Raw genomic sequence first — 18,929 nt, forward strand, 5'->3', positions numbered from 1 at the left:
CACACAACACAACCTTGGTCAGTCTAAAAACTACTGTTATCTCCTCCTAGGCTAGAGTGGCCAGACAAGGGTCAAGGTTTCTTTCAGATCTGTAAGAGATGCCTCATGCCTTTTCCAGTTACTGGGCCAATGCTCATTGACAACATTTCAGGAGGATGTGGGCCCTGGTCAAAAGTTGTGCATTAAATAGGGATTAGGGTGCAATTTGGGACAAACAGCATCAATGCTCATGGATAACTTTGCAGCAGGTTGTGTGTTAATCTTAAAAACTTTGGCTATTGTTACCTTTCAGTCTCTTGAGGGCCTCAGTGCTGCAAACGTCCACCCTCATGGCTACCAGCTGTTTCTCCTTCAGTGACACCTCCTCCACAGAGCTGTGGTACTTCGAGAGGTGATCGATGAAAGCCTGGGGCTGCATGACAGGACAGTCAGAGAGTCACACCACAATACATAGCAGTTTTGTGGCTGGCAGTTGTGTGGCCTGATTCCCGTCAGGGTCTATTTCAACTCAACATAGTAGTTTTGGAGTACAAACATTTACTTGAAATATTTACAGTTCTCATAGTACAGTAGTTAGTTCATTTGGTATGTTTTGGTATCAAGAGGATATGCAGTTGAAATCTTCTGAATACACAATTATCCTGAACAGTGGGTCGTGGACACTTACGACAAATTCAGCTACAATCTTAGATTGAAGAGCAGCCTTAGGGTTGACTGGAGCTGAAATTACATAACATAGTAATTTCTTAACACAATACACAAGCATTGAACTGCACAACAATAAACATGATGCCAAATTAAATTTGACATTTGTGCAATTTCAAAAGATACTTCATGATATTCAAAAGAAGCAGTATATCACAATGAACTCCGCTGGTAGTACATGTTTGGCACAGATTTACTCACCTTTAGGTGTCTCCACAGCAGCAGGTGACTCTTCTTTGACAAGACTGGACCTCAGCTCAGCTATAAGCTGCTCTGTGTACACACTCCTCTCCTCCCAGATGGTTAATATCCTGTCCACCGACTTCATCACCTTAGAGTCTCCGACATTACTGCAGGACAGGAGAAGACAGAATAGGTCATCACTGACATTGCACTGATGTGTAAAGTGTCAGTGTAGCCCTGACCAGCAGATCAAACCTTTTTTCCTATACACTCAGTGTTCAGTTTATTAGGTAGCAGGTACACCCATCTAGTACCGTGTCGGAACCACCTTTGCCTCCAGAACAGCCCAAATTCTTTGGGGGATTAACTCTAAAAGGTGTATGGAGGAATAGCATTACGCAGTTGTGGCAGATCTGACGGTGGTACATCCATGCTGCAAACAACCCGTTCCATTCTCATACCAAAGATGCTCTATTGGGATTGGTCAGCAACAATGTTGAGGTATGCTGCGACGTACAGTGGGGAGAACAAAAATTTTAGATTTGATACTGGATTACATTTGTAAGTCTTGGATAAGAGCGTAAGACTTAAATGTAATGGAAAATTATTTGATACATTACATGCTTTGTAAGTAGGAAAAATCGGCAGAGGTCTGTAATTTTTATCATAGGTACACTTCAACTGGGTCTTCCAGCATGACAACGACCCGAAACACACAGCCAGGGCATCTAAGGAGTGGCTCCGTAAGAAGCATCTCATGGTCCTGGAGTAGCCACGCCAGTCTCCAGACCTGAACCCAATAGAAAATCTTTGGAGGGAGCTGAAAGTCCATATTGCCCAGCGTCAGCCCCGAAACCTGAAGGATCTGGAGAAGGTCTGTATGGAGGAGTGGGCCAAAATCCCTGCTGCAGTGTGTGCAAACCTGGTCAAGAACTACAGGAAACATATGATCTCTGTAATTGCAAACAAAAGGTTTCTGTACCAAATATTAAGTTCTGCTTTTCTGATGTATCAAGTACTTATGTCATGCAATAAAATGCTAATTAATTACTTAAAAATCATAATGTGATTTTCTGGATTTTTGTTTTAGATTCAGTCTCTCACAGTTGAAGTGTAACCTATGATAAAAATTACAGACCTCTTACATACTTTGTAAGTAGGAAAACCTGCAAAATTGGCAATGTATCAAATACTTGTTCTCCCCACTGTATGTGTTATTCAAATTAAAAGCCCAATGAATACGCACCTTTGTGTAATGCTTTAACTCCCACCTCTTGTGGGACATTTATTTTAAAAGACACGTATAAATAACAACTGCACGAGGACATACAGTGACTGACACACACGTAACAGTTACAAATAGTAGCCATCTAGAAATAGGGCAAAAATGAGTTTCTCCAAAGATTTCAAAGAAAAGGGAAGTAGACAATGAATGTAAGGTGTTCCAGCAAGTGTGGACATCGAAATATTTATTTGAGGTATCAGGGAAAGCTGTGTGCTTAGTGTATGAAGATAGCATCGCTGTCTTGAAAGACTACAACTTGTCCAGACACCTCCAGACAAATCATGCAGAGAAATATAGGATGATGTCTTCTGAAAGGAGGGCAAGTGCATAAAAAGAGTTGCTTTCTCAGTTGCAAAAGCAGCAAGGACTTTTCACAAAACTGCATTCAGCAAACGATGGAATTGCGAGAGCTAGCTATGTACTGCCCGACAAAATTGCCAAACATAGCAAGCCAGTTGCTGAGCACATCGCAGAGAATATGGAACAGTTGAAAGATTTAACCTATTTCTCATTGGCCCTGGATGAGAGCAGCGAGGTACGTGACACGGCGCAGTTGTTGATATTCTTACCAGGCATAACCCCAGACTTTTAAATTACGGAAGAGCTCGCTTTAGTGCAGTCAATGAAGAGCACAACCACAGGGAAAGATTTATTGGAGTATAATAAGTATGGGTCAAAGCTGGGATTGAGTTTTGAAAAGTTATCCTGTGTGACCACTGATGAATGCCCAAACTTGACAGGAAAAAACATTGGCCTTTTGAAAAGGATTCAAGATCAAGTAGCTGAGCTGAAGCCAGATCACAAAATCCTGCATTGCATTATTCAACATGAGGTGTTCTGTGAAGATGTTCTGAAAATGGGCCATGTTGTGGATACAGTCACTAAAGTGGTAAACTTCATAAGAGCAAAATCTTTCAACCACAGGCAGTTTGACTCACTGTCTCTTCCAACAGAGAGTCGGGTCATGCAGATCTCCCCTACCAAAAAAGGTGAGACGGCCGAGTTTGGCGAAGGTGCTTAAAAGGGTGTGGGACCTGAAGTCGGAGATTGCTGAGTTTTTGCAAATGAACGGAAAAAGTGGTTCTCCCTCAACTGCAAGATAAAACACGGTTGGCTGATTTTGCTTTCACAGTGGACATCATGGCCCTCATGAATTCAAAACTGTAACAGAATGACCTTTTTGCACATCAGATGTACAGCCTTGTCAAAGCCTTCAAGGAAAGATTACTCCTCCTTACCCGCCAAGTAGAAACCAACAATCTCACCCAACTACTGACACTACTAGTCTGTTCCCTGTCAGACGACCAGCGGGAGAAGTATACATCACTGCTGCGTGCTTTGAACGGTGAGTTTTTTCGTCATTTTGAGGATTCCAAAGTGTTGGAATATTACATGCTGTTGGTTTCCTCTCCCTTTACTATTCTAGTCAATGCCCATCAGAGACTTCACTACTCACACTGATTGAGTAGTTTATATGGAATGTTGAGCGTTCTTTGTTTTTGTGCATACCCATTAACCTTTTAAGGATAGGGGGCAGCATTTCCACTTTTGGATAAATAGTGTGCACAATTTCAACTTCCTGCTACTCATGCCAGGAATATATTATATGCATATGATTAGTAGGTGTGGATAGAAAACTCTGAAGTTTCTAAAACTGGTTCAATCATGTCTGTGACTATAACAGAACTTATGTAGCAGGCAAAACCCAGAGGAAAAATGGTTCCGATTTTTTATTTTTTTTGCCTCTGACCATTCCCTCAGTTCTCTTTGCCAAGGGATATTTGATTAGCGGCCATTTTACAGTTCCTACGACTTCCACAGGATGTCACCAGCCTTTGGAATTGGGTTGGAGTTAATCATTGGTGCAACGAAGAAGAGGCACATCCTGGAACAAAGTTACACTGTTGAAAGTTACGCAAGAGGGAAAAAGGGGCATGCTTTGTTTACTTGCTCTATTGAATACAGATTGCCCAGTCTACAATTTGATCGATTATTAACATTTAAAAATACCTAAAGTTGTATTACAAAAGTAGTTTGAAATATTTTGGCAAAGTTTATAGGCAACTTTTGAAATGTTTTGTAGTGACGTTGTGTTTTGGCAAGCTGTTTTTTTCCGGATCAAAACTGCTTTATAAATGGACATTTTGGGTAGACATGGATGGAATTAATTGAAAAAAAAGGACCAATTGTGATGTTTATGGGACATATTGGAGTGCCAACAAAGAAGCTCGTCAAAGGTAATACATGTTTTATATTTCAGCATTTTGTGTAGCGCCTGCTACGCTAGTTCTTTTGTTTACAACTGGTTCAGGTGGGTGCATGCTATCAGATAGCTTCTCATGCTTTTGCCGAAAAGCATTTGTAAAAGTCTGACATGTTGGCTGGATTCACAACGAGTGTAGCTTTAATTGAGTTTCCTGCATGTGTGATTTAATGAAAGTTGGAGTTTTATAGCGTTTTATTTGAATTTGGCGCTCTGCATTTCCCCGAGGCTATTGGCCACTTGAGACGCTAGTGTCTCCCCTATCCATAAGAGGTTTTAACAAGAGATCTGTCCGTGGTGCTGAACGCAGTGTACCTTTCCCTTCGTGTAGTTCATTGCATGTATAATAATGAAAACACCTACCAAAAGGAGACCATGGATGTGGTTTATTTCTGTGCATGTTAAAAAAGTAAAATAAGTAGCATATCTGGACTTAATTTACAGTAGATATAGCAGTCATGTCCATACACATGTATAATCCTGTAATACGATTCGGGCCAGTGATGGCAAAAATATATTCTAATGTGGTCCTCCATGGAAAATACTTGCCCAGGCCTGCCCTAGACAGTCAATGCTCGTCTGCCTGCTTTATATAGCAAGCTACGGCCACGTGACTCACGGTCTGAAGGAGCGATTCATTTTCGTGAACGGGGTGGTGTACCTAATAAACTGCGTATATAGTGCTCGACTTTTGATCAGAGCTAAATGGGCCCTGGTTTAGTAGTGCACTATAAAAAGGGAATATGAAGCCATTTGAGACACAGTCATTGACTTGTATGGTGGACAAACAAAAACATTGAAGACATTAGCTCTGACCGCGTGGCTTGCGCCGGGCTGAAGTTTCCCATAGGTACAGGATCAATGTTTTTATTGCAGTCATTTAAAATTATTTGAGGTGTATTCATGTTACGACTGCCATAGGGAGGGAAACAGGTATTCTGACAAGCAGTCAAGGCACAACAATTCTTGCTATCGCAGGGGAAACAGCTTTTCATTCCTACTTTATTTCTCAACTCCTAAATATCCTCGAACTGCACTATTTTAAAACATGGAGTTAATAGCAACAGCTTGGTTAAGCACATTATCGCTCTGCAATTCACTTTGAGTGCATAGGGGAGAGGGGGGCTAAATGTAACACGTCTGTTGTAGTGTAACTTGGGGTAAACCACCACCCTACTCCTAAATCATTTTTGGGAGAGTGACCCAAATTTTGATGAGACAGGACATTTTTAGAAGAGCAAGAGCAGTAAAGTTTTGGGGGTATTTTATTGGACATGAAGCACTTTGTGAGAAGTACGGGCAGGGGGCGTGTTACCCAGGGTGGCGGTATACCCCAAGTTACCCTTACAGGTAGCCCTACATTAGAATGTTTATGCAAGTTCTAGAAACAGGACTCCCAAGAGATCTTTTCCCCCTCAATGCTACATTTTGCCCCCCTAGAAGAAACATCTATGATCTGCTCCCTCTCCCTCAATACTAACCTTAACCATTAGTGCATAACCATTAGTGCATAACCCATGATCAGCATCTAGGGGCCACTTCAACTAACTGTGTGGTTTACTCACTTGACCAGTTGGAAGGCCTCAGGGAGTACGTCGGCGAAGGCAGTACGGTAGACGATGGCATTTCTCCTCTTACAGTTCTGAATGACATCGTTGGCGAGGTAGAACAAATTGAGCCGATGAGAAGCCTCAGCTGCCAGGAGAAAATAGCAGGAAAAAGGGGGAGGGAGAGAGAAAATAGTTGAATTGTAAACCACACAGTGGTGGGGCTGTAAAAATTGCGAGCATGACAAGTGTTACACAAACAAAATCCCATACAATTTCATGTTTAGCCTTCCAGTACCTGACACTGCCACTACTACAGCATTAGGCTTATACTGGTAACTGCCAAAATAAAAGGCAAAACCAACAAAGTCTCTTAATAGGGCAGTGGGCCACCACGAGCCGCCAGAACAGCTTCAATGAGCCTCGTCATATTTTCGACAAGTGTCTGGAACTCAAGCAGTGCGGCTTGGCAGGGCTCTGGATCGTTGCCTCTCCCAAGTCCATAGGGGAGTTGCAGCGATGGGACAAGACTAACTACCAATTGGATATTACAAAATTGGGGAGAAAAGGGGTAAAAGCACAAGAACAAAAAATAACACATTTTTTTAAAATGGTCTGGAAATTCCATAATAGGAGTTTTATTGATGGTGGAAAATGCCATCTCAGGCACCACTCCTCAATCTCCCATAAATGTTCAATTGGGTCGAGATCTGCTGACAGACGGCCATGGCATATGGTTACATAGTTTTCATGCTTATCAAACCATTCAGTGACCCCCCCGTGCCTTGTGGGAATTGTCATCCTGGAAGAGATCACTCCCATCAGTGTAAAAATGCTTCACCATAAGTTGAAGATGATCACTCAGAATGGCTGCGTATTTACTGGCGTTTACCTTGCCCTCTAAGGGGTTGAGCGGACCTAAACCTTGCCAGGACAATGCACCCCACCTCATATCAATTTACTTAATATACATCATATACTGAAGTCTATCCTTAATTTTGGCAGTTACCTGTACATTGTCTTCTTGTAACCGAAGGGTAACTTTCCTGTGTTTCGTACCAACTAGGATACTCTTCATCCTGTCCTGCATGGATTGACGCCATGTTTTGGGAGGTTTAACTCAGATGCAGGCCTGAAGCCTTACCTTGCACCGGGTCCAAGATACCCTGGCCTAGGGCGATTGAAAGTGGAACCCCAGTTTAAAAGGCAGTGAATGTTTTTCCCAAGGCCAAATAGGCTCTGGGCAGACACCTCAAAGGGTCATTGGAGCCACTCCAAAACATTAAAAAAATGTGAAAAGCATAAAACAGAGCTAAATATTTAAAAACGACAAAACAATGCTTATTTTCCCTGCTTTCCCTCGTCAAAACTAATCCCAACTTGCCAATACATTTAGCAGGTGATGACGGCATCATTGTCACCGATAACACCAAGACAAAGCATTGCAAATACAGGACAAATCCAAACGGTCTATGATGCCAATGCCACATTTTTTTTTTTACACAAGAACCAAGATTACATTTGTTCAAGGGTCTCATTAGCATTCAAAGATTTATTTTCATAAATATATTTAATTTTCAGGATGGGAATAACTCTGTTAAACTTAAAACAACAAACCAAATCTAAAGTATATAGAAAAGGATAATGGACCTATATACCTATACCCCATAATGATAAGTATTTGTAGAAGCACCTTTCTGGATTTCTGGGAAAGTCGAAGAGGTTTCCACACCTGGATTGTACAACATTTTCCCATTTTTCTTTTCATGCATACCCATAACATGATGCAGCCACTACTATGCTTGAAAATATGGAGTGGTATGAGTGGTATTCAGTAATATGTTTGGGGCAAATCTAACACCACAACACTATGTATTCAGGCCAGAAAGTGAATTGCTTTCCCACATTCTTTGCAGTATTACTTTAGTACCTTGTTGTAAACAGGATGCATGTTTTGGAATATTTATATTCTGTACAGGCTTCCTTTTCACACTGTCAATTAGGTTAGAACTGTGGAGTAACTACAATGTTGTTGATCCATCCTCAGTTTTCTCCTATTATTACAGCCATTAAAAAAACTGTTTCAAAGTCACCATTGGCCTCCTGGTGAAATTCCTGAGCGATTTCCTTCCTCTCCGACAACTGGGTAAGGAAGGACGTCTGTATCTTTGTAATGACTGGGTGATTTGATACACCATCCAAAGTGTAAGTAATAACTTCAACATGCTCAAAAGGATACGCAGTGTCTACTTTTCTATTTTGACCTCGCTACCAATAGGTGCCCTTCTATGTAAGCATTAGAAAACCTCGCTCTTTGTGGTTGAATCGGTTTCAAATTCACTGCTCAACTGGAGGGATCTTGTGTAGGGTAGAGATGAGGTGGTCGTTCAAAAAATCAAGTTAAAGTGGAACAGACAGGATTTTCAACACAAAATCTTCAAATCTGTTCATATAAATCCACAGAAAGAACAGCACTTTAAAAAAAAAAAAAAAATTCTGACAAGCGCACACTTGGACATGGTCATTTTCACGTTTTCATAAATTCATAGAACGGTCGGGAATTACGTAGTCAGGCATTTGTGAAAATTCTATAGCAATATAGTGGGAAAGCAGGCGTGCGTTTGGACAATTAATACACAGCAGTAAATAAAACATCTGTCCTGTCCAGGACTGCATTCTACCCAGACAGGTGCGCCAATCAGAGCGACAGTTAGGTCTATGCTAAAAAGCCATTTGCCACACGGGGGTGCCATCTTTCACTTTGAACTGGACTATGTTTTCAGGCAGTAGCAACCACGAGACTTTAGATCATGAGAACGCATTCTTCCTCACCCTCCATTTGGCAAATTTCGCCATAATTCTAGCCTGTCCTGCTTACAAGCAAAAACTAAAGCAGGAAGCGCCAATAAAAAAAAGTAGTCAGATGTAGCAGGTGCTAAGCTACAGGACTATTTTGCTAGCACACACAGGAATATGTAACGGGATTCTCCGATGGCATTGAGGTAACCACATCAGTCACTGGCTTTATCAATAAGTGACAGTGCACCAGTGACAGTACATACACTACCGTTCAAACGTTTGGGGTCACTTAGAATGTCTTTGTTTTTGAAAGAAAAGCAATTTTTTTGTCCAATAAAATAACATTAAGTTGATAGAAATACAGTGTAGACAATGTTAATGTTGTAAATGACTATTGTAGCTGTTAACGGCAGATGTAATGGAATATTGACATTGCCATACAGAGGCCGACACTCCTGTGTTCTGATGGCACGTTATATTAGCTGATCCAAGTATATCATTTTAAAAGGCAAATTGATCATTATAAAACCCTTTTTCAATTATGTTAACACAGCTGAAAACTGTTCTAATTAAAGAAGCAATAAGACTGACCTTCAGACCAGTTGAGTATCTGGAGCATCAGCATTTGTGGGTTCGATTACAGGCTCAAAATGGCCAGAAACAAATAACTTTATTCGGAAACTTCAGTCTGTTCTTGTTCTGAGAAATTAAGGCTATTCCATGCAAGATATTGGCAAGAAACTGAAGAGCTCATACAACGCTGTGTACTACTCCCTTCACAGAACAGCGCAAACCGGGATGCTAGGCAGAGTTGCAAAGAAAAGGCCATCTCTCAGACTGGCCAATAAAAGATTAACCTGGGCAAAAAAAAAAAAAAAAAAAGACACTGGACCTCTGCCTAGAAGGCCAGCATCCCGGAGTCGCCTCTTCACTGTTGAAGTTGAGACTGGTGTTTTGCAGGTACTATTTAATGACGCTGCCAGTTGATAACTAGTGAGGCATCCGTTTCTCAAACTAGACATTCATGTACTTGTCCTCATGCTCAGGTATGCACCGGGGCCTCCCACACCTCTTTCTATTCTGGTTAGAGCTAGTTTGCGCTGTTCTGTGAAGGGAGTAGATGAGAGCTGATGTGAGTAAGACCTTTAAAGGGTCAATATTCACAAGGCCAGGCGGATTACCAGGATGTCTACTCCAAGCATGCACTGACCAACTGACATTTTCAACCTGATCGAGTTTGTAATAACAACATGTTTCAAGCATTCAACCATAGTCCCTGTGCCCAAGAATGCGAAGGTAACCTGCCTAAATGACTACCGGCAGCGATGAAGTGCTTTGAAAGGCTGGTCATTGCTTACATCAACAGCCTCATCCTGGAAACCCTAGACCCACTCCAATTTGCATACCGCCCTAACAGATCCACAGATGATGCCATCTCTATTGCACTCCACACTGCCCTTTCCCACCTGGACAAAAGGAACACCTATGTGATAATGCTATTCATTGACTACAGCTCAACACCATAGTGCCATCAAAGCTCATCACTAAGCTAAGGACCCTGGGACTAAACACCTCCCTCTACAAATGGATCTTGGACTTCCTGTACGGGCCGCCACCAGGTGGTAAGGTTAGGCAACAACACATCCGCCACGCTGATCCTCAACACGGGGGCCCTCAGGGGTGCGTGCTCAGTCCCTTCCTGTACTCCGTTCACTCATTACTGCATGGCCAGGCACGACTCCAACACCATCATTAAGTTTGCCATGACTACAATGGTAGGCCTGAACACCAACAACAATGAGACAGTCTATAGGGAGGTCAGAGACCTGGCAGTGTAGTGCCAGGACAACAACCTCTCTCTCAATATGATCAAGACAAAGGAGATGGTTATGGACAATAGGTAAAAGGAAGACACAGCATCCCCCATTCTCATCAACGGGGTTGTAGTTGAGCAGGTTCAAGTTCCTTGGTATCCACATCACCAACAAAGTAACATGGTCCAAGCACACCAAGACAGTCATGAAGAGGGCACGACAATGCCTAATCCCCCTCAGGACACTGAAAAGATGTGTCATGGGTCCTCAAAAAGGTTCTACAGCTGCACCATCGGGAGCAGACTGTTTGCATCACTGCCTGGTACGGCAACTGCTCAGCCTCCGACCGCAAGGCACTACAGAGGGTAGTGCGCACGGCCCAGTACATCACTGGGGCCAAGCTTCCTGTTATCCAGGACCACTGTACTAGACGTGTCAGAGGAAGGCCATAAAAATTGTCAAAGACTCCAGCCACCCTAGTCACATACTTCTTTGCTACTGTATTGGCAAGCAGTACCGGGGCACTAAGTCTAGGTCCGAGAGACTTCTAAACAGCATCTACCCCCAAGGCATAAGACTTTTGAACAGCTAATCAAATGGATACCCAGACTATTTGCATTGCCCCCCCCCCCCTCTTATGCTGCTACTCAGTTTATTAATATATGCATAGTCACTTGACCTCGACCTACACATCATCTCATTTAACCGGAGCCCCTGCACATTTACTCTGTACCGGTACCCCCTGTATATAGCCTCACTACTGTCATTTTACTGCTGCTCTATAATTATTTCTTAATTTATTTTTTTCTCATCCATTTTTTACTTACACTTATTTTTCTTAAAAATGCATTGTTGGTTAAGGGCTTGTAAGTAAGCATTTCACTATACTACACCTGTTGTATTCAACGCATCTGACTAATACAATTTGATTTGCCAAAAGCTGCAAAATACAGCTGAATGGATTTATGCAAATAAGTAAACACCACAGGAGCCACATTTGGGAAAGTCACAATCTTATTGATAAAAAAAATAAGGTAGGCTCTTTCTCCATCAGTTGCCGATGCACATGAATAAGATTAACAACTAATGCTAGCCAGAGTGAGATGAGCTAAAATCTAAACGAGGTTGTTAATTGGCTGTTAAAATAGCTAAACAAATGGGGAAATTAGTAGCCTGCTAGTACTTCTGCAGCTTGCTCACCTATGCATGCTTGTCCCAACCAAAGTTGACAATGGGAACTTGTCTGCACACCAATTTGATCGATGCCAAATACATTTGATTGACAACTAAAATATATGTTAACTGTGGATAACAGTTCAAGTTCAGCATAGCTCGCTAGTTAGCTAGCAAAACGATTTACATTTCTTGCTACCTAACCAAATGGCATTTTAAAACCCTCTTATAAATGTTGGTTTTGAAGCATAAACTGGGATTTTTTTTTACTGATTTGACTGTCTGTTTCATACCGGCAAAGTTGTTAAAACTGTCAGTTCCACTTTAAAACCCTATTATTGCACACAGAGTCCATGCAACTTGTGACTTGGTAAGCACATTTATACTCCTGGACTTACATTATTTAGGCTTGCCATAAAAGGGGTTGAATACTTGACTCAAGACAGAACTTAATTAATTTGTAAAAACAAAACACTAACATTATGGGTTACTATGTGTAGGCTAGCGACAAACAAATCTCAATTGAATCCAGGCTGTAACAAAATTTGCTAAACATCAAGGGTATGAATACCTTCTGAAGGCGCTGTATAAACAGTCAGGGGAATTGACAGTTCCTCCAGTATTCCGAGCACAATTTTTGGCTAAATCAATACTTTCCTGCATATTATGTGAGTGCCTGCTCATTTGACCAATCACTGAATTATTTCCACATAAAAAAATATATAAAAAAATACATATACATATACATATATATAAAAAGACCCATCTCCGCAGTATGAAAAATAAAATAAAGGGACTCGGAATTTTAACCAATACTGCACACTTATACTGCACAATATGGTTCAATCAAGCCACACGTCAACAAACTTATTCCTTCAGCCCATGCAAAATACCAGAATTGACTCTGCAATACCAAGCATTTCTGCCCGCACATAATCGCAAAAATATCCCTACGAAGTCCTGGAGGAATTATTTAGAATTGTGGAAGTTGGTTCCTGTTTCAGTCATGTCTTTGGCAAAGTTTGCATTGGTCAAACAAAAACACACAAATGATTGGGAGGCACTATTTGTCAACCACAATGCAGGTCAAGGCTGCATAGCGCAATTGGCGAGAAGCAACTGAAGCGACTTGAAGGTGACTTCATCAAACTGTATGACCTTAGACCACATGGGTTTTGTAAAGCTCAGTATAAAGCTGCAGTGAACATGTCGCAAGACGGACCATTTTTATAACCATATTGCAACACTTTGAAAGCTGGTGATCAACGATGGTCCTCTTGAACACGACCAATAAGTTATATTGTGACATTATAAAGGCAGGTAGCCACTAGTGATGGGGGTCTCTCACGTCCCTCTGCAGACGACACACACCAAGTGTACAAAACATGAATATTGAGTTGCACCTAAGTATCGTGAGGTCCCTGGCAATTACCAGCCGTATTAGCCACTATGACATCAACACTGTGATTCAGGTCACATACAGCCAGGCAAGACACTTAGCCACAATAAGATCATCAACACAGGTGTTCTGTAGTCATATAGGCTAAAGAGGGAGGCAATTAGCCTCTATTAGCCTACGTCAACACGTTTATTCTGTCACGCCATAAAAGGCAGACACTATCTATTTTTTTAAATATATTTTTTGCGATATTCCACTTCAGCAAGCTATTTATGTAGGAGTGTTTATGTCCGCTTGCTCTCCTGTTGTATTTTTGGTCACTTCTCCTTCGCGCACCATCCCATTTACGCCAGAGATCTGTATACAATGAATGACGAGATGCACGTCTCCGCCCTAACAATGGGAGACAGTTATCCAAAAGTCGGGAAGGCAGGCGACAAGCTTAAGCCCATAGAAACCCATGACTTATTTTGGACCACTTGTCGCCTCTTCCTCTATGGTTTACACACACAAGCCTCACGCCTGCCTCTCACTCCAACAAAGTTGAGATCACATATTTCACTCTGACAAGTGGTTTCAACTCACTATTTGAATTTGGTCCAACAGAATCTGTCATATGGATACCAAAACACATTGAGATATTTTTTGACTGTGATAGAGGATAAGTTGACTTCACGATGCCCTTTTTATGTCTCAACAACTCAAATTGTGCACAGAGCTGACACTACTAAAACGAGTGTATCAATGAATATTGAAAAAATATATGCTCAGTTTATCGCGCAATGCATTGGGGTACCGCTAGCAGCATTTTAGCCAAACACTTATACTAGCTGTCTAGTCTTTCATTAAAGGTGCAATGACCATAACACACAACTTGTTAACATTCTGAAAAATAAGGTAGGCCACTTGAGTTCAACATCTGAACAAAGTGGACAGGCTAACATGCTTTGCAAACAGACAAGAAGGTGTTCATAATTCAACTGTTCAACCTGGGGCGGCAGGGTAGCCTAGTGGTTAGAGCGTTGGACTAGTAACCGGAAGGTTGCGAGTTCAAACCCCTGAGCTGACAAGGTACAAATCTGTCGTTCTGCCCCTGAACAAGGCAGCTAACCCACTGTTCCCAGGCCGTTTTTGAAAATAAGAATATGTTCTTAACTGACTTGCCTGGTTAAATAAAGGTTTAAAAAAAAAATTAAAACCTTGTTAGTTAGCAAATAGATCAAAGTTAGCTGAACTGGAAATAAAGATTAGCTGGCTTATCACTAGCACGTGGGCTTGATATTTCTATTTAACTATTTAACAAGTCAGTTAAGAACAAATTCTTATTTACAATGACGGCCTACCCCGGTAGGAATTATGTTAGCTAGCATGTTATGCTAGTGACGACACTAATCGGTTAGCTAGCTCACTTCAGCAAGCTAAATACATCGCTCCGAGTCTGGCTTGTACTGGCAGGGGTATAGGGTAATGTTAGTTACAGTATAGTGAGGGTGAATTAAATTATTCAACATCTTGCTAGCTAGCAACATTAGTGAAGCCAGCTGCAGTCACATTTTTGCTAACTAGCAACATGACGTCATTTATAATTATCTGGAAGCAGTGGAAACAACTTGAGCTAGGCCAAGTGCAGCCCAACCTGGGTTGGTTTTAAAGTGCCAATGGAAGAACCTCTAAGGGTTTCAGGCCTACATTGTTCCTTAAGTAAAATCTTCACCACCCGGGGCACCGGGCCATGCACAACAAACTCGCCATTTAAGCCTACATCATTCCACCTACATTATACCATTTTTAAGCATTGCCAACATCAGCTTCTGGCGCTGAAAAGGCAGGAGCACCAGCAAACAGTCATGGTGGCTGAAAAACTCAGAGCTCCGCCTCCAAGGCAATCACAACAACATCCTGATACTCATCTAAGCCTGGGTGAAAATACCTAATTCACTGCTGTAGTAACAAGACCAGGCATACCAACCTAACACTGTACTCTTCCTCAGGCAATAAGTATAAACTAACAGGAGTAATTAGCAGGCGATTCATTTTGGAGTGAGTGAACAATCACTTGCTCCTAAACTAAGTCCATGAAGGAATCACACAAAGACCCCTTCTCCAAGTTGCACGGCAATACACCTTTAGCACATATCGGCTGTGGCTTGGCCCTTCAGTGTAGCCTATGTAAGTCGCTTTGGATAAAAGCGTCTGCTAAATGGCATATATTATTATTATTATTATCGATCAGCGTAATAAAAGCCCATCACCGTTGATTCAGGTTCTATCAGCATTTGTCTTTGAACAATGCACACAGAATAAGCCTAATTAAGCTTTAACACCGCAATGAATGTCAGGGAGGGGCTGCTATTCACAAATGGCATTGCAAACACAGGGCCTGCCACCTGACTGAATATTAAATCGTTGAATTTGAGTGATGCTTGAATCTAGTGCATGTGTAGTGCTGTGAATTCATAAAAAGCATAACAGCATTGACCAAGGTAGAGTAAAGTGGACGAATATAAAGCACAATGAACCAATCCATCCAGTGGATCCTTCACAACCACCAACATACTTAAATATTATGAGGTGTGTAATAGTCCCCCCCAGGCTTTCACAAGCAGTACCTTGTTCGCTCTCACAATCCCCAATTGCAACACAATCACATTTTTAACTCAAAGAAAATGACCTTAAAAAAAGGTGCAACCTGCAGTTGCTACATCAATTTGGAGACTTATAAATTTATGAAATGTAGACCTACCCATTGATTCTTGAATACCTATAAAAAAAGCCCCAATGGGCTTAATTCAACGGTCATACCCCAATTAGAACCCAAAATATAAGCTCCCATGTTTGTAAATGTAAACCAACTCTACCTCTTCAAAACTAATGCTATGATGGATGGTCAGTACTTTCATCCATAGCTTTGTCTATGAATTTGAGAGTGGTTACATTTACCCAGCCAAATCCATCATATTTTACATAAACATTGGCCGAGACAATTCTTGTTATTGTTTCAACTGCTTATTGAGGCTTTAAAAACTACACATGAACAGCATCAAACAGTCATTTGGAGTTACATGCTGACCAGACCAGTCACGCAAGCATGTTGATTTTGTCCACCCACAATCAGGACACTCAGGTTGAAGTGTCAACGAAATCTGAACCAATTATATTAATTTGGGGACAGGTTGAAAAGCATTAAACATTTAAGGCAATTTAGCTTGCTAACTTGCTGTTGATAACTAATTTGTCATTGGATAAATACATTGGGTTGTTATTTTACCTGAAATGCACAAGGTCCTCTACTCCGACAATTAATCCACAGATAAAAGGGTGAACTGAGATACGTTCTAGTCATCTCTCCTCCTTCAGGCTTCTTCTGACTTTATATGGCGGTTGGCAACCAACTTTAAGGTGCATTACCACTACAAACTGGGCTGGAGTGTGGACCTCAGTTCATCTTTCAATTCACCCATATGGGTATACGCTCCTAAAAACCAATGAGGAGATGGGAGAGACGGGACTTGCAGCGCATTGCAAATAGAACCAAGTTCTATTTTAGCGCCTGGCTACACAGATTCTCGTTTACGCGCGTGAGCAGTGTGGGTGCAATGATTGAATAACATGTATGGGTACATTTATTTTGCAACGCGAGCAGTGAGGTCAGTTACGTTATTAAGTCCCGCCTCTCTTATCACCTCATTGGTTTTTAGGCACATAGACCCACGTGGGTGATGGTCAAATGAACAGAGGTCCTCACGCCAGTCAGCAATGGTAATGCACCTTAAAGTTGATTGCCAACCGCCATATAAAGTCCAAAGAAGAAGCCCGAAGGAGGAGCGATTACTAGCAACTAAAATCAGATGTATCTGTGTATTCATTGTCAGAGTAGAGGTCCTTGTGCATTTCAGTTAAAATAACAACCCAATGTTTATATCCTATGATAAATTATCTAGCAACAGCAAGCTAGCTGTTACCATAAATGTTTGGTTATCAACCTGTCCCCAAATTAATATAGTTGGTTCAGACTTTGTGATATTTCAACCTGTTAGTCCTGATTGGAGTTGGAGGACAAAATCAAAATGCCTGCGAGCAGTCTGGTCTGCATGTTAGGAATACTTTACTAATAACTATACTCTTTAAAAAACATGTTTTTTAAGTTTCTAAAACAACACACAGCACATAACATAAATATGGACTGCCAAAGCTTCACTGTCACTAACAAAAAAGCAGAGGAAAGCATATAGCAAAAGCAGCACAGCATATTTCCGGTCTCCGGGAGACCTGAACAACAACACATTCAGGCATCTTCAATTATCGTATACAAGCACTATACACTCCCTATTTTATACACTTGGTCATTTCCTGGGGTAGGCTAGTCTGCTCCTCAAAACGTACCTATTTGTATTGTGCAAAAACTCCTATGTAGTTAACAGGAAGTTACAGTAAACTCAATAACATATTTTATAAACGTGTAGGCTAATTACTGAACTATTTATCTAGCTAGTTACATGTATTTTGATTGTTACGGTTTGACACATCTAAGTGCAATTGATTTAAGGTGTTAAACCAAGGATGGCAAAGGCTTCAAGAAATGTGACAGTCTTAACAGAATAATAGCTAACGTTAGCTAAAAACGTAACACTAACGTTAATTCTATGCGTAGAATACTTGCTCAATAAAGCCATTGTTTGTCAACAAATGACCAGACACGTTATAACAAACATTTGCTAGACATCACAACTAGTAACGTTAGTGATAGCTAATGTTGACTTGCAGTGTCAGTCAGCTAACTTTTTAACTAACTAGTTCCACATAGGCGCACTCCCGCGTTACTTAATGTTACCCAAGAAGCTAACTATAAGATACATTACATGATTACATTTTACATGAAATTCCTGTGTTTGTGCACCAGTGTCACTAACTAGATACTGTTAACATTCGCTAAACATAGCTAGCTACTTACGTTAACAGTTACCTAGTTAAAATGAGCTAACCTAGCAATATAACGAGCGCTAAGCTAGCCAGGCAAATCAGCTATCGTTAGCTAGCTAACATTAGCAACTCACATTTCCTCAACCATTTAATCCAGTAACGCACGATAAGGCTGTGGTATTTCTTGTTCTCAATGCACCAATTTGATAGTCCTTGAATTGATTCCATTGTGTTCGACACTCCTTGAAACCGTCGGTCCAAAGTTGACTCCAGAGCCACAGACAAACCACGACTTTGGCCGCTTGACGCGCCTGATCCTGCAGCCATCTTCGGGCCTTGCACTGCCAAGCCACACATAAAACAATGAGCCAGATATTTTAGCGGATGTATAAACGTGAAGCATCCGTTTGGCGTCGATTCCACTCACTACCAAATATGGTGACGAGAGAAAGCCCAATGGCCGGCAGTAGGAGAAGATGGCGCGAAATTCTACAAAATGTCTCTTCGATTAAACATTTCATCTCCATACAGTTTTCTATTTCCAAAACTATAATCTGTAACAAACAGATTGGACTGCGTGTTGTAGACTTCACCCTTTGCCAAAGTTTTTTTTTAAAGTGGAAGGGGGAATGTAGTAATTGCACACGCGCACTTCATAGAGTAGGCTTTCCCTAACGGAAATATACAAATAAATGCTAGAACGCGCCAATAGCATCTCACTAGCTCGTGCTTGGCTCTGCCCATCTTTAAAAAATATATATTTTACCTTTATTTAACTAGGTAAGTCAGTTAAGAACAAATTCTTATTTTCAATGACGGCCTAGGAACAGTGGGTTCAGGG

At 41.3% G+C, this 18,929-nt stretch overlaps 1 protein-coding gene across 5 annotated transcripts in view; it reads right to left on the reverse strand.

Annotated features, from left to right (window-relative positions):
• The window catches only part of rprd2a (regulation of nuclear pre-mRNA domain containing 2a), a 41,506-nt gene extending 22,889 nt beyond the window's left edge, over positions 1-18,617 (reverse strand). For 4 of the 5 annotated variants that reach the window (XR_006840361.1, XR_006840360.1, XR_006840362.1 and 1 more), the window contains exons 1-5: positions 18,223-18,612; positions 6,002-6,131; positions 907-1,055; positions 668-720; positions 286-412 (exon numbers count right to left, since the gene is read on the reverse strand). Coding sequence is in view for 1 of the 5 variants with exons in the window: in XM_046362502.1 (XP_046218458.1) it covers positions 286-412; positions 668-720; positions 907-1,055; positions 6,002-6,131; positions 18,223-18,445 (682 nt within the window). In the remaining 4 variants the exon portion in view is untranslated. Of the gene's footprint in view, positions 1-285; positions 413-667; positions 721-906; positions 1,056-6,001; positions 6,132-18,222 lie in introns of all 5 variants that reach the window. The other variant, XR_006840363.1, reaches the window with a different exon arrangement.
• Between the last annotated feature and the right edge of the window lie 312 nt (positions 18,618-18,929).

This window comes from Oncorhynchus gorbuscha, linkage group LG09 (genome assembly GCF_021184085.1).
Source record: "Oncorhynchus gorbuscha isolate QuinsamMale2020 ecotype Even-year linkage group LG09, OgorEven_v1.0, whole genome shotgun sequence".
Lineage (NCBI taxonomy): Eukaryota > Metazoa > Chordata > Actinopteri > Salmoniformes > Salmonidae > Oncorhynchus > Oncorhynchus gorbuscha.